The 22,917-nt window shown below is 51.8% G+C and overlaps 1 protein-coding gene across 8 annotated transcripts in view; it reads right to left on the reverse strand.

Annotated features, from left to right (window-relative positions):
* Positions 1–22,917, reverse strand: part of KAZN (kazrin, periplakin interacting protein) — a 1,230,044-nt gene that overhangs the window by 71,284 nt on the left and 1,135,843 nt on the right. For all 8 annotated transcript variants that reach the window (XM_513047.8, XM_016936358.4, XM_063785892.1 and 5 more), the window contains 2 exons: positions 11,574–11,710; positions 2,484–2,654 (listed from right to left, as the gene is read on the reverse strand). In XM_513047.8, coding sequence (XP_513047.3) covers positions 2,484–2,654; positions 11,574–11,710 — 308 coding nt within the window. The remainder of the gene's footprint in view (positions 1–2,483; positions 2,655–11,573; positions 11,711–22,917) is intronic.

A 22,917-nucleotide genomic window follows, 5' to 3' on the forward strand; every position in this document is an offset into this window, starting at 1 on the left:
ACCATCCTGCCGTGGTTTTACCACGTCCAGGGATCCAGGCCCGGTGCCAAATGCTTCTCCTGCTTTATTTCTTGGAAATCCTCACAACAGCCCTACAAAGCACAGTCAACTCTTGAACAACGTGGGTTTGAGCTGCATGGGTGCATGGGTCCCATTATCGGCGGATTTTCTTCCACCTCCGTCACCCCTGAGACAGCAAAGCCAATCCTTCCTCTCCCTGCTCCTCCTCAGCCACTCAGCGTGAAGACAACGAGGATGAAGACCTTGATGATGATCCTCTTCTTCCACTTAATGAATAACAAATATATTTTCTCTTCCTTACGATTCTCTTTTTTTTTTTTTTTTGAGACGGAGTCTTGCTCTGTTGCCCAGGCTGGAGTGCAGCGGCTTGACCTTGGCTCACTGCAACCTCCGCCTCCCGGGTTCAAACGATTCTCCTGTCTCAGCCTCCCGAGTAACTGGGATTACAGGTACCCACCGCCACGTCTGGCTAATTTTTGTATTTTTAGTAGAGACAAGGTTTCACCGTGTTAGCCAGGCTGGTCTCGAACTCCTGACCTCAGGTGATCCACCCTCCTCGGTCTGCCAAAGTGCTGCGATTACAGGCATGAGCCACCACGTCCGGCCTGATTCTCTTAATAACATTTTCTTTGCTCTAGCTTACTTTATTCAAAGAATACTGATATGGTTGGCTCTGGGTCCCCAGCCAAATCTCATCTCGAACTGTAATCCCCACGTGTCAAGGGAAGGACCAGGTGGAGGTAAGTGGATAATGGCGCTGGTTTCCCCCATGCTGTTCTCGTGATAGTGATAGAATGCTAACGAGATCTGATGGCTCATAAGCGTGCGGTAGTTCCTCCTGCATTCATTCTCCCTCCTGCCATCTTGTAAAGAAGGTGCCTTGTTTCTCCTTTGCCTTCCGCCATGATTATGAGTTTCTGAGGCGTCCCCAGCCATTCGGAACTGTGAGTCAATTAAACCTCTTTCCTTTATAAATTACCCAGTCTCAGCTATTTCTTTATAGCAGTGTAGGAACGAACTAATACAAATACAGTACACGACACAGTTAACACACAAAAGATGTGCTCGCTGACTGTTCTTAGTAAGGCTTCTGGTCAACAGTGGGCTACTAGAAGTTACCTTCTAGGGGAGTCAAAAGTTATACATGGATTTAGCTGCGCAGGGGATCAGCACCCCTAAGCCCTGCGTTGTTTAAGGGTCAACTACATATGCCATTATCTCTGTTTTGAGTTGATGGATATGGAGTCCAGAGAGGTGAAGGCTCCTGCCCAAAGTCACACAGCTGGGAAGCACCTGGGGCTGGATTCGAACCCAGATCACATGGCTGTAACCACACCGTTAGCTGGCATCAGCACTCTGCAGGACGACAAATCCTCTAAGACTTACGGCCTCCCTCTTCCCCTACTCTAGCCACAAGCTCCCTGGATCTGCCCAGCCACCCTGTGGGGAAGGTAGGGTGGGATTAAGACTCCACTCCCAGTCCAGTAACAAGTAAAAGGCACTGAAGCCCAGAACAGTTGAGTGGGCAGCCCAAGGTCACACAGGAGCAGGCAGAACAGACCTCCAGGGCTCTCTCTCCCGACCCGGACCCTCTGTCCCCACACGCAAAGGGTAGGCATCTCCTGGGAAAACAAAGTGTCTGGAAGTATTTTGAGGGTTTGGTTTGGGTTAGGAAAAAATTATTTGTTTCCTTAATGACCCAAGTAAGACATTTTTGCTGCAAAGACATTTGAAAAGAGGCCAATAAACAAACAAAGAAATAAATAAAAGTTGCTACCACTCTGAGAGAATGAACGTTAATATTTCTATGTATTTCCTCCCAAATATTTTCCTAAGCAAATATGTATATTTTAAACAAAAAAAATTTTTTTTCCTTTCTTTTTTTTTTTTTGTTTGAGACAGGGTCTCACTGTCGCCCAGGCTGGGGTGCAGTGGCTCACTGCAGCCTCACCTCCAGGGCTCAGGCAATCCTTTTGCCTCAGCCACCGGTCTAGTTGGGACTACAGGCATGTACCAGGCCTGGCTAATTTTTTGGTAGAGATAGGGTTTTGCCATGTTGCCCAGGCTGGTCTCAAGCTGCTGGGCTCAAATACGATCCACCTGCCCTGGCCTCCTAAACTGCTGGGATTACAGGCATGAGCCACTGCACTAGGCCTTTTTTTCCTAATAGTAGGCTGGGGTGTGTGGAAGAGTGAGTGGTTTCCCAGCGTCTCCACACTCCCTGGGCCCAAGGCAGGTGGATAAAAGGCTGGCCCAGTCTCTGGGGGCATGGTCTTGGAGGGAAACTTATGATGCATTGAAGAAAGCCCCCTCCTGCGGCGGGCCCTGCCCCCTGCTTGTGTTCTGCTCTGCCCCACCCACCCCACCCTAGGTCTCCGATGTGAGTCGATGCCAGACGTCCCGGCTCCCAGCACGGCACTGCTAGCAGATGCCAGGCCCACCTGGGTGGGGAGGGTTCTCACCATGGCCAGCTCGGCCTCCAGCTCCTTCATCCGGTTGTCCTTGAGGTCCAGCTGGGAGCGCAGTGCCGTGGCGTGGTCTGTGGCCTCCTTGGCTTGGCGCCGCAGCTCCCACTTCTCACGCTCCAGCAGGTCCTTCTCCTTGGCCAGCGCTTTGACCGCATCCTCGCTCTCCTGTGGGTGGGAGAGGGAGAGAGCACCGTGGGTGTTACAGCCAGGCTCCTCCTGGCCCAGGGATGCCTAGAGGGGGCCTAACTCCTAGATGGAAAAAGAAGTGGGGTCACAAGGTCAGGAGATTGAGACCATCCTGGCTAACATGGTGAAACCCCGTCTCTACTAAAAACACAAAAAAATTAGCCAGGCATGGTGGCGGGCACCTGTAGTCCCAGCTACTCAGGAGGCTGAGGCAGGAGAATGGCAGAACCCGGGAGGCGGAGCTTGCAGTCAGCCGAGATCGCACCACTGCACTCCAGCCTGGGCGACAGAGCGAGACTCCATCTCAAAAAAAAAAAAAAAAAAAGACGTGGGGAGGCCCCATGACATGTGGCCAGGAGTTCTGGCTCTGTGGTGGGAAAGCCGTGGGCACGAACTCCAGCTCTGCCACAAACTAGCTGGAAGACTGGAACAGAGACGAACCCAGTAGACACTCATTAAATCCTTTTTTTGCTGCATGAATGAGTAAGTTGGCAAATGACTGCTTTGGGGAAGTCATTCTACCTCATCAAGTCTGGGTTCCTCTTATGTAAAATGGGGCAGGAGTCAATCCTACTTGTTTCAAAGAATTCTAAAGATTGAATGACTTCACGTGTGGGAAATACTTAACACAGTCTGATAGAAGTTAGGGTGCAATAGTTGTTCTGGGGCTTTGTTCTGTTTGGTAAATTGTGTTCATCACAGGGAAACAGGGTCAACAGTAAGGAGGCACCAGTGACCCCAATTGTCTGGACTGCCACAAGGTCCGGCCACCACTCCACAGGGTCACAGCCTGTGAGAGAAACAGCTGCTGTGTCCTGAATGCAGCACAGTCCTCAGCCGCTTGCCCCAGCCCCTCCCCAGGCTGGCCCTCCTGCATGAGCTGTTTTCTGTGATTGTCCAGGGAAGGGCCAGGCCCCGGCTGTGCCAGTCCCCAGAGCAGAGCCAGCAGGGAAGGAACAGACAGCTGAATCGGGGCTGTGACCTCTGTTGACCGGAGCAAAGTTTCAGAACAACAGGCGTCCTTTTGGGAAGGACAGTCCCAGCGGGGAGCTCCACCCATCCACCCAGCCACCATCTTCCCATTCACCAAATCAAAAGCAAATCCAAGGTCTCCGTGTGGCCTGGGACCGTGGAGAGAGGCCACCATCCTGCCTTGTCTGACAAACCTGTCTCTGAAGGCCTCACTTCCAGATGGTGAGAGACAGGGAGGCTGAGGGAGAACTTGGCCTTTTCTCTGTGGCTGTCAGAGCTGTAGCTATGGCCTTGGTTCTGGAGACAGAGGGAGAACCTGGGCCAAATCCTGGCTTTGCAATGACTGCTGTGAGTCATCCCTGCCTCAGTTTCCCCATCTGTAACCAGGGGATAACACCACATATACTTTGGGGCGTTTGTGTGGGTCTGCATGAGGGAATCCACTTGGAGAGCTCTGCACAGGACTGGGCTCCCAGCAGGCACCTGCCTGCCTCACTCAGATCACTGCTCAATTGTCTCCTCCTCTGAGAAGCCTTCCCTGACCACCCATGTAAGAAAGAAGCCCCAGGCCCTCTCTAACCTGTTTTCTTTATTTGAAGCTGATACTGGTCTGTTATTCAACCAATATTTGTGGATATTTGTCTGGTACAAACCAGACAAAAATCCCTGCACTCGTGGAGCTTATAGTGAAAAATTCTGCTACAGTGTAGAAACTGACCAGTGGGGTAAGGGTTGTCCCTGAGAACCCGCTGGTGTACAAGAGGCTGCTTATAAAATGTCCCTGAATTAGGAGGAAGCCCCACTAGGACCCTCAGGATCATTTTTGTCTCATCGCAGTCACTGGTTCACACTACTACTCACGAACAGACCAAGGGCTCTAGGCCGGGTGGGAAGGCCTGTAGGTGCTTTCAAGTTTTGGACTCCCACCTCCTTGGGGTCATATTCCGCGGCAGCAGGAGAGCTGGGCTCAGCAGCAACTGTCACAGAACGTTCTGTACAGTGCTAAGGCTTTTAGGTGCATTATTTAAATCTCACAAAGACCCCTGAGACAGGGACTATGATTATCCCTATTTCACAGATGAGCAAACTGAGGCCCAGAGAGGTAAAACAACTTCGCCAGCTCATAGACAGTGTGGTAGAGGCCTCAATCCCTGCTGGTACCTGAGGCAGGAGAGGAACTGAAAGGAGATGCCTGAGAGGTCTGGAACTGGAAGGGGGTTGGGGGTGGTGGGAATTTCTGAGGGTGGGATTTGGCTAAGACCTCGTGGGGCCTTGGATGACAGGCCTGGGAGCTGAGGTTCTTTGGGGCTGCCAGCACTTGGGGATCACATGGACATAAGAGGGGAGTGTGGCCGGGCACAGTGGCTCACGCCTGTAGTCTCAGTACTTTGGGAGGCTGAGGTGGATGGATCACCTGAGGTCGAGAGTTCGAGACCAGCCTGACCAACATGGAGAAGCCCTGCCTCTACTAAAAATACAAAGTTAGCTGGGCGTGGTGGCGCATGCCTGTAATCCCAGCTACTCGGGAGGCTGAGGCAGGAGAATTGCTTGAACCTGGGAGGCGGAGGTTGCAGTGAGCCGAGATCCCGCCATTGCACTCCAACCCGGGCAATAAGAGCAAAACTCCATCTCAAAAAAAAAACAGAAAAAAAAAAAGAAAAAAAATGCGGGGAGTGGAATACAGAGGGGAGAGGAGGGGGCTGCAGGGGCATGAAGGTCTGGCTAGGAGCTGGGTGCAGTGGCTCATACCTGTAATCCCAGCACTTTGGGACGTGGAGGAGGGCAGATCACTTGAGGTCAGGAGCTCGAGACCAGCCTGGCCAACATGGTGAAACCCCATCTCTACTAAAAAAAAAATATACAAAAATTCGCCAGATGTGGTGGCATGCGCTTGTATTCTCAGCTACTCCAGAGGCTGAGGCATGAGAATCGCTTGAACTCAGGAGGCAGAAGTTGCAGTGAGTGGAGATCATGCCACTGCACTCCAGCCTGGGCAACAGAGCGAAACTCCATCTCAAAAAAAATAGAAAAACAAAAAACAAAAAAAGTCTGGCTGGGGAGGTGACAGTGGTGAGATAAAAGTGGCCTGTTTCCCTTCCATCTGCAGTCACGTGACAGGGAAAGTGCATTTGGCACAGCTTTCAGAAATGTTGCAGTTTTGCCACATTCTGTTTTTTGTTTGTTTGTTTTTGTTTCCTTTTTTTTTTTTTTAAACTTTTTTGAGATGGAGTCTCGCTCTGTCACCCAAGCTGGAGTGTAGTGGTGCGATCTTGGCTGACTGCAACCTCTGCATCCTGGGTCCAAGCAATTCTCCTGCCTCAGCCTCCCGAGTAGCTGGGACTACAGGCAGACAACACCACATCCAGATAATTTTTGTATTTTTAGTAGAGGCAGGCTTTTGTCATGTTGGCCAGGCTGGTGTTGGACTCCTGACCTCAGGTGATCTGTCTGCCTCAGCCTCCCTAAGTGCTAGGATTACAGGCATGAGCCAACATGCTGGGCCATCGGCCACATTCTGGACAGGCCAAGACCCCTCCTTTCTCAGCAGCCTTGTTCCTGTGCCATCCCCCCACTCCCAGTAGCTCAGGGCCTGGGGTCCTTCCTGCTGCCTGCTCCAGTGGAGTCCTACAGGAGTCTGCTGGAGAAGTTGGGTGGGCCATGGCAGACTAAGCGGGCACAGTTGCGTGGGCGAGGGAACCTGAGGGTTCCAGTCATCCTGTTCCAGGGGGACATTTATCATGCACATAAAACGCAAATCATTTTTGGTAACCAGCTGCAAGATCTTGGAAGAGGTGAAATAAAACCAGGACTTGTGGCTTCAGTTTTGCCAAACTGGCTCTAAACATGTGTCCTTGGGTCAGTCACTTGACCCTTGCGGACCTCAGTCTTCCCACCTGTAAAATGGGGCTGGACCCAACACTGACTAAAATATTGTTTTAATGTTGCTATTCCACCGATCTACAGGCGCGACTCTCTCCACTTCTAATATTCATATCTTAGTATTAAGGTATTAATTTTTTTAAAATGAGTGTTTTCCAAAGTTCATTTTTCTGAATGAATCTGAAGGGCATTATGAAGCCAATCAATAAAAGTGGCACTTGCTGCTCAGCTGTAGCTACAGGGAGCTGCCCCCGGCAGTCATAGCCACAAGGCTTCTATTGAGTAGCGTCAACCCCACCCCAGCTGCTGGTCAGACTTGGGGGATGCCCCTAGTCACCTATGTCTTAAAAAATGACACGGTGCTCTCCATGGGAATTTTATTGCCAAATATGAGATGGATGTTACACTTTGAGATGGATATATTAATTACTCTGATCTGATAACTATACATTCCATGGATCCAAACATCACTATGTACCCCATGAAAATGTATCATTTTTGCCCAAATAATTTTAAAAAACAAATTTGATATATCATGAAAAGACACAGAGAAGCACTGGTATGAAACGCTAGTTTGGCCACTGAAATAGCCAGCACTCTACCCATGGTTCATAGGGACAGCTGTGACCTCCTCTCTGTGGTCGGCCTTGGGTTGTTGAAAATGGCAAACAGTGGGACTCATTCCTTCGTTCCTCTGAACATGCACTGAGTGGTGTGGGGAGGGTGGCCCAGGCCAGGCCCAGTCCTATGAGCTCTGGGGCTGGGGCTCTGGGACTAGACCTCCTGGGTTTGCATCCTGCCTCTACCCCTTTCCATAATCGTGTGGCCCTTGGCCTGAGACTTTACCTAAGTCTCAGTTTTCACCTGTTAAATGGGGGGAATGGGGACAATCACTCCTCGAAGGATTGCTATTAAAGTAGCAAATGTGCCTGTGCACAGTAGGTGCACAATAAACATCTGCTACTGGTAATATCACATTCGTGTCTGTATACAGTAGGTGCACAATAAACGTCTGCTGTTGGTAATAGCACATTCATGTCTGTATACAGCAGGTGCACAATAAACATCTGCTATTGGTACTGTCACGGTCATGCCTTATACAGTAGGTGCACAATAAATGTCTGTTACTTGTCATGTTCATGCCTTAAACAGTAGTTGCACAATAAACATCTGCTATTGGTAACACCATGTTCATGCCTGTATACAGTAGGTGCACAATAAACATTGGATATTGGTAACATCACATTCATGCCTGTATACAGTAGGTGTACAATAAACGTCTGCTATTGGTAATACCATGTTCATGCCTGTATACAGCAGATGCACAACAAACGTCTGGTATTGGTAATACCATGTTCATGCCTGTATACAGTAGGTGCACAATAAACATTTGCTATAGGTAATACTGTGTTCATGCCAGCTCCTGCTGAGGTGGCCTCTGAAGGCAGCCATCACCTCAGTCCTTGCCAGGAAGATTACCTGGTAACAGCGCCATCTTTTGGATCCTCTTGGACTCTGCTCAGCACCCTCTTGCTTTTTTTTTTTCTTTCTTTTCTTTTTTTGAGATAAGGTCTCATTCTGTTGCCCAGGCTGGAGTGCAGTGGCACAATCTGGGCTCACTGCCACCTCAACCTCCCTGGTTCAAGCAATGCTCCTGCTTCAGCCTCCCAAGTAGCTGGGACTACAGGCGTGTGCCACCCTGCCCCACTAATTTTTAAAATTTTTTGTAGAGATGGAGGTCTCACTCTGTTGTCCAGGCTGGTCTTGAACTCCTGGGCTCAAGCGATCCTCCCACCTTGGCTTCTCAGAGTGCTGGGATTACAGGTGTGAGCCACCGTAACTGGCTGCTTTTCTAAATCCTGATCTGTCCTCCTTCAGGGCATGTGTTCTCAGGGAGCTCTTTCTTCTAGCTCCTGATTCCTGGGTCCTCTGAGACCCTCTGTCCCTCCCAGAAGGTCTTGTCTGGGTTCCTTTCTGCACAGGTCTTGCCTCTCCACCCCATTCCCAGAAACCAGACCTACGACTGGGGTCTGTGTGGGACCAGCCACAGCTCCAATCCTGCCCACCCGGGGCCTTCGTTTCCTTCTCCGGGTTTGCCAGTGAGACCAACAACAGGGAGTGGCAGGTGAGGGGCCGCCGGCAGAGGGGCTTTGAAATCCACTGTGGAATTTTCATGATCAAATGGCTGACTCCGAATCCCCGAAAGCAATAATAATGATAATGATAATAATAGTGGTAGCAGGCATATGCCCCTACCCACCTTGCTTTCCATGCCCCGGGAACCTCAGGGCTGACAGCACTTGGCTGTGAGTAGTTGCAATCTTCATCCTGCTTTACAGATGTGAAGGCTGAGACCGGGGAGAGTCAGCTGTTTGCCCGAGCCACCCCCATAGGGAGTGCAGAGGTGAGATGCTAACCTATCTGTCTGCCCTTAATCCCTGCGTGACCCTGGTCCCAGGAGGAGGAAGCTGGTGGCTCAGGGGACAAGTAGAAGGTCAGCTTGGAGCCTCTCTTCTGCCCCAGGGCCAGCACGTCACTGAAGGCTGTGGGCTGGTTCTCTGGCCCCACTGTGTCCTGTCCCCAATAAAAAAGAGGTAACCAGGTTTCCCTGCTGCTGGGCATGGGGCTGGTCAGGCAGAGGCTCTCCCTGCCTTGCCCACTGAAGAAAGACCAAGCTCCTTAGGCCGAGAATGGAGAAATGAGAGAGGTGGACACAGAAGGGGAGGCAGGGAGCAGAGGCGACCAGAAGATGCTGTGCTGAGTGCCAGGGGGTGATGGGGTTGGGGGAAGAGGCGCGCTGCACAGGGGGAAGGCACGTAGGCTCTGGACCCAGGCCCTGTAAGCCCCTGCCCTGCCATCACCGGCTGCATGACCGTGGGTGCGTTATCTTCCCTCTCTGTGTCTATCAGCTCATCTGTGAAATGGGAGGATAACCATATGCCCCACAGTGTCCGTGTGGATGTTAAATGAATGGACACACACGAGGCTCTGAGAACTCTTCCTGTAAGCCCTTGAAGTACATGCCGTAACTCCCACAGCACGCGCCCGTGAGCACACACGTGTACCTGCATCATCAGACAGGATAGCGGGGTCCCCTACCCCTCCCTCTGCATGGAGGTCACTCTGAGCTCCTGGTCTCTGACTCCTTGCTGGTGGCCAAAGGCAATGCTGCTGAGACAGCCTCACCCTAAGGAGCGGACCCCAGGCCCACGAGCTGCACCCCAGGCCCATGAGCTGCTCCCCATGCCAGAGTCTGAGAAAGCAGCCTCTGTGGGCTCCCCTGCCTCCCTCTGCCTTGCTTCTGGGTCGTCCCCTTCCTGCCAAACCGTTTGCCTGTGACAGGCATGGGGAGGCTCAGTTCATCTAATATGAAGGGGAGCCAGGCCAAGCAGGCAGGGGAGGGGGAGCTGGGTGGGCAGGGCAAGGGGAGCTGGGCAGGCAGGGCAGGGGAGGGCTGGGCCGAGCAGGCAGGGCAGGGGGAGCCGGGCGGGGCAGGCTAGGCAGAGGGAGCCAGGCGGGCAGGGCAGGGGGAGCCGGGCGGGCAGGGGGAGCCGGGCGGGCAGGGAAGGGGGAGCTGGGCGGGCAGGGAAGGGGGAGCTGGGCGGGCAGGGCAGGCGGAGCTGGGCGGGCAGGGCAGGGGGAGCAGGGCAGGCAGGGCAGGGGAGGGCTGGGCCGAGCAGGCAGGGCAGAGGGGGGTGGGGGGACAGGTAGGCAGGGTAGGGGGAGCCGGGCCCTGCTCTCGAGTCGGGCACTGAGGGCAGCTAGAAGTCCCAGATCCCCATCAGGGGCAGTGGTGGCCTGGCCCAGAGAACTCTCGAGGCTCCTTTCATCATAGAAAGGAAGTGATGTGCATGCCCGGGAGGTGACAGTGAGGAATCACCGGTGAAGACCAAAGTGGGTAGGGGGGACCAAGCATCTGGATTCAAATCCAGTCTGAACACTCTGGTCTCTGAACTGCGGCTCAGAGGCAGCATCTGGGAAGGACTCATTCACCTGGCCTGCTGCTTCCCACTGTTCAAAAAAGGGGCCTCGAGCTGAACACCCTGTGACAAGGGCTGTGACCAAGGTGCCTACGCAGGGCAGAAAACAGAGGCCGGAAGTGCATTCAGCTCGAGGCTGGAGTGCAGTGGTGCGATCTCGGCTCACTGCAACCTCCACCTCCTGGGTTCCAGTGATTCCGTGCCTCAGCCTCCTGAGTAGCTGGGACTGTAGGTGTGCACCACAATGACCGGCTACTTTTTGTATTTTTAGTAGAGATGGGCTTTTGGCCAGGCTGGTCTCGAATTCTTGTCCTCAAGCATTCCACCCACCTGGGTCTCCCAAAGTGCTAGGATTACAGGTGTGAGCCACCGTGCCTGGCCAGGGGACTGACTCTTCTTTAAGTTTTGGTGTCCTCTTTGGCATGTCATACCACAGATACCAGAGAGATACATGATGAAACAAATTCCTCAGTTATCTGACCCATAAACTCCTATTCACCCCACAGAGCCCAATGCATATGTCACTTCCTCTGTGAAGCCTTCCAAGACTCCCTCCCTATAGGCAGAACTTCCTGCTGTCTCACTGGGGCTCCCCAGCTCTCTCTTCACACTTTTATTATGGTGTTAGTAAATGTTAGCTATGCGTCTTATTGATGATGCTATACTATGTGCCAGGCACCAGGCTGAGTGCTCGGCATTCATCATCTCATAGAGTCCTTATTGTAGCTTTGAAAGGTCCACCACAATCACCACTCTGCAGAGAGGAGACTGAGGCTCTGAGAGGTCAAGCGAGACCTGCGAGGGCACATACACAAGGAGCCAGGATCTGAACCCCCCGGACTCCTGAGTCCACGCTGTCCTGTTTGCCCAGGAGACATGGAGATCCCTCTCCGGGGGTTGTGCTGGTTTTATCTCGGTGCCTAGGCCTGGCTGGACACATCAAGGGCCTCCCTATCTGTGTTTGGGGATTCAAGAGGCAGAGCCTGTGAAGGTGGCCAGCCAGCAGGGGAGGTGGGAGCTGGTGTGTCGGGAGGGGAGGGGAGGGGAGGGCAGGGCGGCGGCTGACCTTGCGGTGCTGCTCATAGTTGCGGATGAAGTCTCGGAGCTGCTCCTCACGGCTCTCCAGTGTGGCATACAGCTGCTGCATCTGGCTCACCAGGTCTGTCTTCTCGCCCTTTAAGCGCTTCCGATCAGCTTTCATGGCTGGGGATAAAGGAGAGAGTTAGTTCCCAAGACCCCAGCTGTCCTCTCCAGATGCCTGAGTGCTGAGAAGTGGCATCACCGCCGTCACCTTTGTAACACGTGAGAAAACAGGGCTCAGAAAGACGAAATGTCCCTTCCATGTGCCCTTGCCACTTGGTGGCCTTCCCAGGATTCCAAGCCAGGCTCACCTATGTCGAGAGCCCCGATTCTCACCTCTCAGCTGTGTCAATCTGACCAGGGAGCAAGTCGTTGTTGAAACTGCTTTCCCAGCCCTAAGCTGGCTGAGTGTTCAATGACGAAGAACTGAGGCCTGGTGGGCTCCAGGGGCCCATGGCTCAGGAAGCGGACAGGGCCTCAGTTCCCTGTCAAAAGGAACCCTGGGCCACCCTGAGCCCACTGGAACCACTCAGTCCAGCCCAACAGCCCCTCCTGCCTCATTTCTTCCGTGGGGAGAAGTATTACGTTAAAAACATGCAGTAAGACGTATACCAAAAGTGTAGAGCAACAAAAGAAAATACAGATAAATCGGACTTCATCAAAATTAAAACCGTTTGTGTTTCAAAGGATATCATCAAGAAAGTAAAGGACAACTCATGGAATGGGAGAAAATATTTGCAAATCCTGTATCTCATAAGCGGCTTCTATCTGGAATACACAAGTCTCTCTTGCAACTCAATAATAAAAAGAACAGGAAGTCATTTAAACAGGAAGTCAGGTGCGGTGGCTTATGCCTGTAATCCCAGCAATTTGGGAGGCTGAGGCAGGCCGATCACTTGAGATCAGGAGCTCGAGACCAGCCTGGCCAACATGGTGAAACCCCCTCTCTACTAAAAATACCAAAAATTAGCCAGGCGTGGTGGTGTGTGTCTATAATCCCAGTTATTCGGGAGGCTGAGGCAGAAGAACTGCTTGAACCTAGGAGGTAGAGGTTGCAGTGAGCTGAGATTGCACCACTGCACTCCAGCCTGGGTGAGAGAGCGAGACTCTGTTACAAACAAACAAACAAACAAACAAAATGGGCAAAGGATCTGAACAGACACTTCTCCAAGAAATGGCCAATAGGGACATGAAAAAACTCGGTATCAATTGTCATCGGGGAAATGCAAATCAAAACCACAATGAAATACCACTTCACACTCACTAGAATAGCTAAAAATAGAAAACAGACAATAGCAAGGGCTGGCGGGATGTGGAGAAACTGGAATCCTCATGCACTGCTGGCAGGAATGTGAAATGGTGTAGCTGCTTTTGGAAAAGTCTGATAGCTCCTCCAAAGATTAAACATTAACTTACCATACGACCCTGCGATTCTACTCCTAGGCATACATCCAAGAGCTATGAAAACATATGTCTACACAAAAACTTATATGCAAATGTTTATAGCATTATTCATCAGAGCCCAAAAGGTGAAAATAACTCGAAAGTCCACCAATGGATGACTAATAAGCAAAATGAGATATATCCACACAATGGAATATTACCTAATAATAAATAAAAACAAGGAGGGCCATTGCTCAGTATGCATGGGGATTGGTTCCCGAACTCCCTGTGGACACCAAAATCCACAGATGCTCAAGTCCTTTATATAAAATGGCATAGTATTTGCACACAACCTACACAATCCCCCCATACACTTTATCTCTAGATCACTTACAATACCTAGTAAAATATAAATGCCACACGAATAGTTGTTATACTGTATTGTTTTGGGAATAATGACAAGAAAAAAAAATCTGTACATGTTCAGTATAGATACAACCATTCATTTTCTTTTCCGGAGTTTTTTTTTTCTTTTCCTTTTTTTTTAGACAGAGTCTTGCTCTGTCACCCAGGCTGGAGTACAGTGCCGCAATTTCGGCTCACTGCAATCTCCGCCTCCCGGGTTCGAGCGATTCTCCTGCCTCAGCCTCCCAAGTAGCTGGGATTACAGGTGCCCACCACCACCCCAGGCTAATTTTTGTATTTTTAGTAGAGATGGGGTTTCACCATGTTGGCCAGGCTGGTCTCGAACTCCTGATCTCAAGTCATCTGCCTGCCTCAGCTTCTCAAAGTGCTGGGATTACAGGCATGAGCCACAGTGCCTGGTCCCTGACTATTTTTGATCCACGGTTCATTGAATTCATAGATGTGAAACCCATGGATAAAGAGGCCAATGGTACTGATATTTGCAACAACATGGATGAACCTTGAAAACATGCTAAGGGAAAATGCCAGCCACTAAAGGCCATATATTATGTGATTCAATTTATATGAAATGTCCACAGCTGGGCGCGGTGGCTCACGCCTGTAATCCCAGCACTTTGGGAGGCTGAGGCGGGTGGATCACAAGGTCAGGAGATGGAGACCATCCTGGCTAACATGGTGAAACCCCGAATCTACTAAAAATACAAAAAGTTAGCCGGGCGTAGTGGCAGGTGCCTGTAGTCCCAGCTACTCGGGAGGCTGAGGCAGGAGAATGGCGTGAACCTGGGAGGTGGAGCTTGCATTGAGCCAAGATCGCGCCACTGCACTCCAGCCTGGGCAACAGAGCAAGATTCTGTCTCAAAAAAAAAAAAAAAAAAAAAAAAAGAAATGTCCACAATGGGAAAATCTATAGAGACAGAAAGGAGATAAGTGTCTGCCTCGGGCCGGGTGTGGGGGTGGATCGGGGAGGGAGGGGTGGTAGCTAAGAGTATGGGATTTTTTTTGAGGTGGTAAAAATGTTCAAACATTGGTTGTTGTGATGGATACATAACTCTGTGAACATACTAAAAGCCACTGAATTGGACACTTAAAATGGGCGAACTGCATGGTATGTGAATTACATGTCAATAAAGCTGTTAAGAAAGCAAAACAAAATAAGGCTGGGCGCCTTGGCTCATGCTTGTAATCCCAGCACCTTGGGATCTTCCAGGAGGATCGCTTGAGTCCAGGAGCTCGAGACTAGCCTGGACGACATGGTGAGACCTCATCTTTACAAAAAATAATAATTAAAACAATATGCTAATTGTGGTGGTGCATGCCTGTGGTCCCAGCTACTTGGTAGGCTGAGGTGGGATGATTGCTTGAGCGCAGGAGGTTGAGGCTGCAGTGAGTCATGTTCACGCCACTGCACCCCAGCCTGGGTGACAGAGCAAGATCCAGTCTCTAAAACCAAACCAAAGCAAACCAACACAACACAACACAACACAACACAACACAACACAACACAACACAACACAACACACCCTGAGTAGCTGCCTGGAAGCAGCATGACTTCTGTCCCCTCCAGACTCTCCTTCCCCACAGCGCTGGCTCCTTGGTGCACGGAACAGACTCAGGGCAGCCTCTGACTGCAGGGTGGGCTCCACGGCCTTTGCCCAGACCCCTAGCACTCCATCCTTTTCCTGGAGAGAATACCAAGGAGGGGTTTCTGAGGCTAACCCCTCTCCACAGCCTCCTTGTGTCTGGAGTTGTGGAGGTGGTGGTGGGGGTTAGGGAGGCAAAGCAACTCTATGACTCTGGAAACTTCCAGCCTGACAAGGCCAGAGTGGTCATTTGTTTAAAATCACACAGCCATGTCTGACCCCAAAGTCGACACCCGACCCTATGTTCTGCTGCCTCCACATTGAAGCTCCCTAAACCTGGAGGGTCCCCAGCCCCAAGGCTAGCTGAGGGCAGAATATGGGATGGCAATGACTGTGCCATCCCATCTTGTCCTGAACGTCCAATCCTGCAGACTCAGCCTGTGTACATGAGAAAGCTGGAGACACCAGGTATGGCCTAAGGACTGAGGGATCTGAGCTCCTGGCCCAGTGTCCAACATAAGCTCCCCAGGTGGAAGGCAGGTCAGCTGGGCCATGTCACCACGGGGAGGAGGCCCACGCAGTGGGGACCCCAGGTCTCAGGCAGCTGTTTAAATTCCAGCTTTGAGCTTCCTGGCTCCCACAGCTGGATCTGTCCTCTCCTGCCTGGCTTGGCTGAGCAGCAGCTTAGGTCACCAGGGCCGGAATTCCAGGCCTGCTGGGCTGGAACCTTAAAGGGCTGGGACGGTAGAGTCCATGGAGAGAGGACTCTTCTGCTTCACTCCTGCCAGGCAGCGGGTGGGCCCTGCAGGCCTCAGGCAGTGGGTGGGAGGCCCCCGCACCACTAGGCTAGTTTTGTGCCCTGCCCCCTAACATGATGCGACCACACTGCTGGTGAACCTCACATTAAGATGACCCAACATCTAAAGATGTATGACCAGGCGCGGTGGCTCAGGCCTGTAATCCCAGCACTTTGAGAGGCGAGCGGAGCACTCGAGGTCAGGAGTTCGAGACCAGCCTGGCCAACATGTGAAACCCCGTCTCTACTAAAAATACAAAAATTAGCCGGGCGTGGTGGCGTGTGCCTGTAGTCTCAGCTACTCCAGAGGCTGAGGCACAAGAATCGCTTGAACCCTGGAGGCAGAGGTTGCAGCGAGCTGAGATTGCACCACTGTACTCCCACCTGGGAGACAGAGTGAGACTCTGTCTCAAAAAATAAAGTAATACATAAAAATCAAAATAAAAATAAAGATGCATCCCGGTCAGAAGGCTCCTTAAGGAAGAGCTGGGGCCCCGCTGTCGCTGATGAATGGGAAATTTCCATTTGCACATACGCATGGGATCCTGGCCGCCCTCCTAGGAAAGGCAGGTGCATGGGTGAGTATTTTTATCATCCCATCTCACAGAGGGGGAAACGAAGACCACACAGCTGGTTAATGGCACAGCTGGGGTGGAATGGGTGCCTGACTCAGTTTCAGGCTGGTTTCATGCTGGCGGGCTGGAGAGTAGCAGGAGAGCACTGCTGAGCTTGGGGAGTGGCTCCTGGAGGGCAGGGGCGCTGACCCCAGCCATGCTATCACTGTGGCTTCCTGGAGCCTCACTGGGCCCTCCTGCTCCGGTGGAAAGAAGCTGCTACTCAGCAGGTCGCATGGGCTCCCTGGGGGATTTACACCGCTGCCCTCTGGTTGGCAGGGAAATCATGCCTCTGCTTTCTGGTTGGAAATGAACGACCCCTGCCCGCCTAGGCTCTGAATTGCCTCCTACATTATCCACATCTCCATGAGAACCAAACTCCAGACTCTGCTCTTGGCAGTTGGAGACCTTGGGAGGGGACCCCCCCCCCCCCCAGCACCTCAACATGGCATTCCCGGGCCTTTCCTCTCACAAATGGCCTTTGGGGGGATGCAGGGCAGCCTCTTGTGGCTTCTGTGGGTCTCCCTGCTGCTCCATCCTTGTTATCATTTATCCGGCAGTCCAAGGGGTGTGTGTACGTGTTCCTGGCTCTGCGTGTGCAACGTGTGGGCTGCCTCCATGGTGGGGTGCAGGCTATGCCTCCTGCATCTAACCTGGGGCTCTCTGAGAGCAAGATCTGAGCCTGTGCCTTTAGATTATTCGCTTCTGCCTAAGAGGGGACCTGCGGCTCTCCCCAAATTGTTCAATGAAGCACCTAGTGTACGCCAGGCTTGCTGCTGTGAGGACAGGAGTGAGCCAGACGTGGTTCCTGCCTTGTGGGAGGCTGACGCTCTCATAGAGGAGACAAACTCACACCTATGGCTGGCACTGGCACCATCCACCCTCCTCCTCACCATGATGCTCCGATTCTGTTTGGTGGGGAATGTGTCCACCTAAAATGTTCAATTTCCCAAGCTCCCTTGCAGCTACAAGCGGCAGGTGTCACAGTTCTGGCCATTAAGATGCACACAGATGCCCACTGGGAAATCTAGTTTTCTTTATAAGCCCTTTTTTGAGCACAAGGATGGAAGATATGAGCTAAGAATGGGGAGGAGAAAGAAAAACAGAAGAGGCTAGGGTCCCCGATGGTACCACCCAGCCGGGGATGCCTTACAGCAGGAGAATAACAAACCCCAATATTTTTGGGGTTTATTGTTACATGCAGCCCAGCACATTCCTAACAGACACACCAGGGCAGGCTGTGAGTCATGCTGCTACCCTCTCCCATGAGGCTTCACTTCATGGTTCTTTTCCACGGGCGCTCCTCGCTCTGCCCACCTCTGGGCTGGACTCTGCCAGGCTAACGACCAAGACAACACAAAAACTGAATCTTTAGTAATGAATGCCAGGTGAAGAACAACTACAAATAACACAAAGGTGCTGCAAGCTCTGTCGTGTACACAAGGAGGCGACATCCAGTTTGCACATGGCAGGTGCTGCAACTCTACACAAACAAGGAGGCTGGTGCGATGGGCCCCCAAGAAATAATTTAAAATCTACACACAGCTATGAAAATGATGCAATGGAACTCTTCCTTTCTTCCTCATAGCTCTGCTTTTTTCTCTCCTTCAAAACCCGTTCCCCAAATGCTCCTAATGCAAGATGAGCTGCCAGCCTGCAAGGCATGGCTGTGTTTCTCTGGGACTGGCCTCCTGACTCAGCTCCTAGCTCCCCAGTGCTCTGCATGACTTCCCAATCATCTGGCTTCACCCACGCGGGTCCTATTCCAGCAGCCAAGCCACTGGAACCACTGCCATGGTGACTGGTGATGTCACGCCCAGCAGGCCCTGCAGGATCATGGAATGAGACCAGCCTGCTCCTGGGAATGTGGGGACTCTGGAGGTGGGAGGGAGGGTGTGTGGGGAGGCACTTACTTTTCCAACTCAGAGGTGGCCACATGCATGCCTGAGACCAGGGTGTAACCAGGGGCCCAGCTGTGGCCCCACGATGATGGCATGTCTCTGAGCTGGGCCCTGCCAGGCGAAAGACCGAGACAACACAAAAGCTGAATCTTTAGGAATGAATGCCCAGTGGAGAACAACTAAAAACGACACAAAGGAGCCTCTGGGCTCTGTCGCGTACACAATGAGGTGACATTCAGTTTGTCCTCAAGCTCCCACCACAGACCTTTCTTCCTTCTCTGGCTTCGGATGCCACAGCCCCTAACCCAGATGTGGGACATGACGGAGCGAGACTCCGTCTCAAACAAACAAACAAACAAACAACCACTGTGGGCCCAATCCTGGATGTCGCAAGGTCAGGAGCTCTTGTAAAAATTTCCAGCCTGGGTGTACACCCTGGACAAACATGCGCTCAGAGGTGAGGAGGGAGGAATCGGTCCACGTCAGACGATCCCAGCTGCTGCCAGCAGGGGCCCCCCCCTTTTCTTTTCCATGCAATGTTCCTGACCCATGGAACCTTCAGGAACTACATTCTGCGAAATGAGGGGTGGGCAGGTAAGGGCCAGAAAGCCTGGCAAACCAATCTGGCAAACTCGAACCTCTAATAAACACCCATCAGAATGTGAGGCTCTCGGAGTTCTTCTAGCTCAGCTTCCCTTTACAGATGGGGAAACTGAGGCCCAGAGACGAGGCAAGAATGCCCAATGCACAGAGAGTCAGCTGAGGTCTCCCGACTCTTAGGCCAAGGCAGCTGAGTTAGAAGCACTGGCTTGGGGCCGGGAGCGGTGGCTCACGCCTGTAATCCCAGCACTTTGGGAGGCCGAGGCGGGCAGATCACGAGGTAAGGAGAACCGGACCATCCTGGCTAACACGGTGAAACCCCGTCTCTACTAAAATTACAAAAAATTAGCCGGGAGTGGTGCGGGCGCCTGTAGTCCCAGGTACTTGTGAGGCTGAGGCAGGTGCATGGTGTGAACCCGGGAGGCGGAGCTTGCAGTGAGCCGAGATCGCGCCACTGCACTCCAGCCTGGGCGACAGAACAAGACTCCCTCTCAAAAAAAAAAAAAAAAAAAAAAAAAAAAAAAGAAGCACTGGCTTGGGAATCTGCCTAAGTTTGATTAAGCCTCAGTTTCCTCATCTGTAGACGGCAGCTGACAGTACAGTCAACCCTTGGTATTGTGTGGCATTGGTTCCAGGAGCTCCCCCAAATACCAAAATCCACCGATGCTCAAGTCCCCGATAAAACATAGTATTTGCAAATTATCTACACACGTCCTCCCGTGTACTGTAAATCATCTCTAAATTACCTATAATACTTTATACAATGTAGATGCTATGTAAGTAGTTGTCACACTGCATTGTTTAGAGAAAAATGATAAGAAATATGTCTTGTGCATATTCAGTACAGGCACAACTATCCATTTTTTTTTTTCCAAATTATTTTCGATCCTTGGTTGGTTGAATTCATGGATGTGGAACCCATGGATCCAGAGGGCTTAATCATTTCTGCCATAGGGACAAGCTATCTGGTCTTGAGTGACTGTGGGGTGCTGACCTTGAGCATTTTGGGAGACGAGAACCTCAGAAAGACACAGCTGCAGAGTTGGGCGTGGGGGTCCCAGGTTCTGGTGCTGCTTTTTTCCCCCGCTCTAAGCCTCGGTTTTCCCCCAGCATAATGAGGGTGTTGGATTCTGTGAGCTTCCTTTTAGCTTCTGAAATCCCAACAGACCTCACCTTTGTCACTTGCTCCTTAGCAGCTGCGGGGCCTGAGACCCCACATACAACTTCTCTGAGCTTCCCTATCCCCAGCTGTTAAGCTGTGCATGATCGTCTCCACCTGGCAAGGCTCTAGGTGACAGGACCCAGGACAGAGCTCAGCTGCATACAGCAGGTGCTCAGTGTTAACCTCTCTTCCTATCTTCCAGCTCCCCGTGGCTCCCAGGCCTGAGCTCAGGCTCCAGGAGGCCCCAGAAAATACAGGCTGACTTGAGCAATAGGCAGGTTTCCAAGTAAAGAGCCCCGGGGAAGAGACCCAGGTCAGGGAGAAGGAAAGGGCCAGTCGAGGGCAGCAAGTTCAAGGCCACAAATTTATGGTCCTGGGATGGGCGGACAGCAGTTTATTTGCTTTTTTTCCATTTCAAAGATGAATAAGATGAGTTCGGAAGAGGTTAAAGTTTAACCTGCTTTATAAAGGTTAATCAGGTTCTCGTCACATCAGGTGGTGCTCAGGTCTTGAACTCCTGACCTCAAGTGATCCGCCCGCCTTGGCCTCCCAAAGTGCTGGGATTACAGGCCTGAGCCACTGCTCCCAGTTTGCTCCCCACAATGTTAATTTCCTTTATCTTCTCACCACGAGGTGAAGTGGGTTGACCGGCTCGCACAGCCAACAAGTGGCTGACCTGGAACTTGATCCCAGAACTTTGTCGCTCAGGCCCATGATCTTTCCAGATGACCCATAGACCCTCTCTCCAAGTGCACCCTGGAAAGTTAGTCAGCATGACCCTTCCAACCTCCTGCCTGGGGCAGGAAAGGCAAATATCTGGAATAGCTTCTTATTTTCCAGTAACACGCCAGGGAAGACATGACTAATCAACTTGGCTCCCTAGGAAGCTGGGTTGATTAGGGATGTCTGCCATGGCACGGGAGAGAAACAGGGCAGGTTTGCCAGCTCTGCTCCTGACAGGGAGGCAGATGCCAGTAGTGCCTGGTCGGGGCTGGCATGTTTGAGAACTATTCTGGTCAGCGCTGTGCCAATTACCAGCATACTCCATGGAACCAAGGGCAATTCTACTTAACCAAAAAAGTGAGAACCAATTTTCTCAACTGGTAGAAAATGAGTCTATTCACACCAGTGAGATGGTGGCAAAAAAACTCCAAACAGCTTGCTTAAGGGTGAAAGAGCAGACTTCATTTCCCTCAACTGGGCCAAAGGTAAGTGAAGGATTAATGAGTTTACTTATTTTCATGTCCACTCCCAACCTGTGATATAAGTTCCTGGAGGGCAGGGACCTGGTCTGTCCTGTTCACTGCTGTATCCTCCATAACAACAGCAGTGCCTGGCACATAGTGAGTGCTCAGGAAATAGTGACTTTCAAATGAATGACTGAATTAGGTGGACAGCCCCAGGGACAGCAGGATCCTGTGCCATGAGGGCAGAGGACATCTTGTTTTTCTTTGCCTGTCTCCTCTTGCCCTCCCTGGGAGGGACAGGCCATGCTGATTTCCCTGTGCCTCCTGACAGAACCCTGAGCATCAGTCCTGGTGATCTCGGAGCTGGCCACGGCATGGCTGAAGTTCTTATTAAGCTGCCTTGGGCTTGGTGAACTGTGTCCACATCCCAGCCAGGAATGAGAAGACTCAAGTGGACCAAAGTTTCTGCTAATCCAGAGTGCTCAAATTTTAAGGTGCCCAGGGCTGGGGAAAGACCCCAGACATTGTGCTTCCCACAGAGGTGAGACCCCAGGTCCAGGAGTGTGAGGGTCACTTCTCCTACCAGGCTCTCCCGCTATTAGCCTGGCTGCTGCTGTGCCTTCCCTCCGCTGGAAACTGAGGCCTCCCCTTTTCTACAAGAGGCTCCTCGGACCATCTGAGTTCTTTGCACTTGGATGTGCCCTCTATTGAATTTTTCTCAGCATCATTGGAACATGCAATTCTCTCTCACATCTTTCACAGAAAACCTTCATTTGATCCCATGTCCCTCTCCAGCTCTCATTCCATTTCTCTTCTTCCTTTTGGAACAAAAATGTTCAAAAGGGTTGACCGTATCACCGTCTCCATTTCCCTCCCACCATCCTCTCTGGGACCAGCTCTGGCTTTTCCATGCCGGTCGCCAACGACCTCTGAGTGTGAATCCACATTCTCCATCTGATGAGCTCTGCCTCCAGCAGGCGATGCAGGTGATGACAAGTCTTCGCTTGACCTCCAGGGCCTGTGTTCCTGGTTTCCTCTCATTTCTGCCTGCTCCGTTTTGGACTCTGTTCCCTTCTGACCTCTGGGCATTGGTGGCTTCAGTCCAACCACAGGCTTCAGCCTGGACCTCATCCCTGAACTCCAGACCCAGAGCCCAGAGCGTCCACACCTCTGCTTGAACCTCTAAAAGCCACTCAAACCTAACACATCCAAGATAGTCCCTGACCAGTCCCCAAGAATCTGCTCTTCTCAGTGCCCTCAAACTCAGTTCACAGTGGCCTTAGCCTCCCTGATGCTCTGGCCTTAAACTCTGGAATCTTCCTTGACCACCCCCCCAAACTTTTCTCATACTCCACCCCCAATTAATCAGCCGACCACGCCAGCTCTGCCTTCAACATGGCACCAGGACCTGGGCCCTTCTTACCACTCCTCAGTCACTACCCTGCTCACCCACCCGGGCTGTGTCACCACCCCCCCCCCCCCATATCTGGGTCACACGGTAGTCTCCTAACTGGTTTTCCAACCCTTCAGTAGATGTCAACCCTGCCATGGAGCTGTCCCCTTAAAAGGCAGCTCAGACCATGTCACTTCTCTGCTTCTCTCCCACAACTCCTGTCCCCCTCAAGGGGGAGCACAAAGTCCTTCCAATGGTCTACAAGGGCCCCCCAAGATCTGTCTCCAG

Source organism: Pan troglodytes, chromosome 1 (assembly GCF_028858775.2).
Source record: "Pan troglodytes isolate AG18354 chromosome 1, NHGRI_mPanTro3-v2.0_pri, whole genome shotgun sequence".
NCBI classification, from domain to species: Eukaryota; Metazoa; Chordata; class Mammalia; order Primates; family Hominidae; genus Pan; species Pan troglodytes.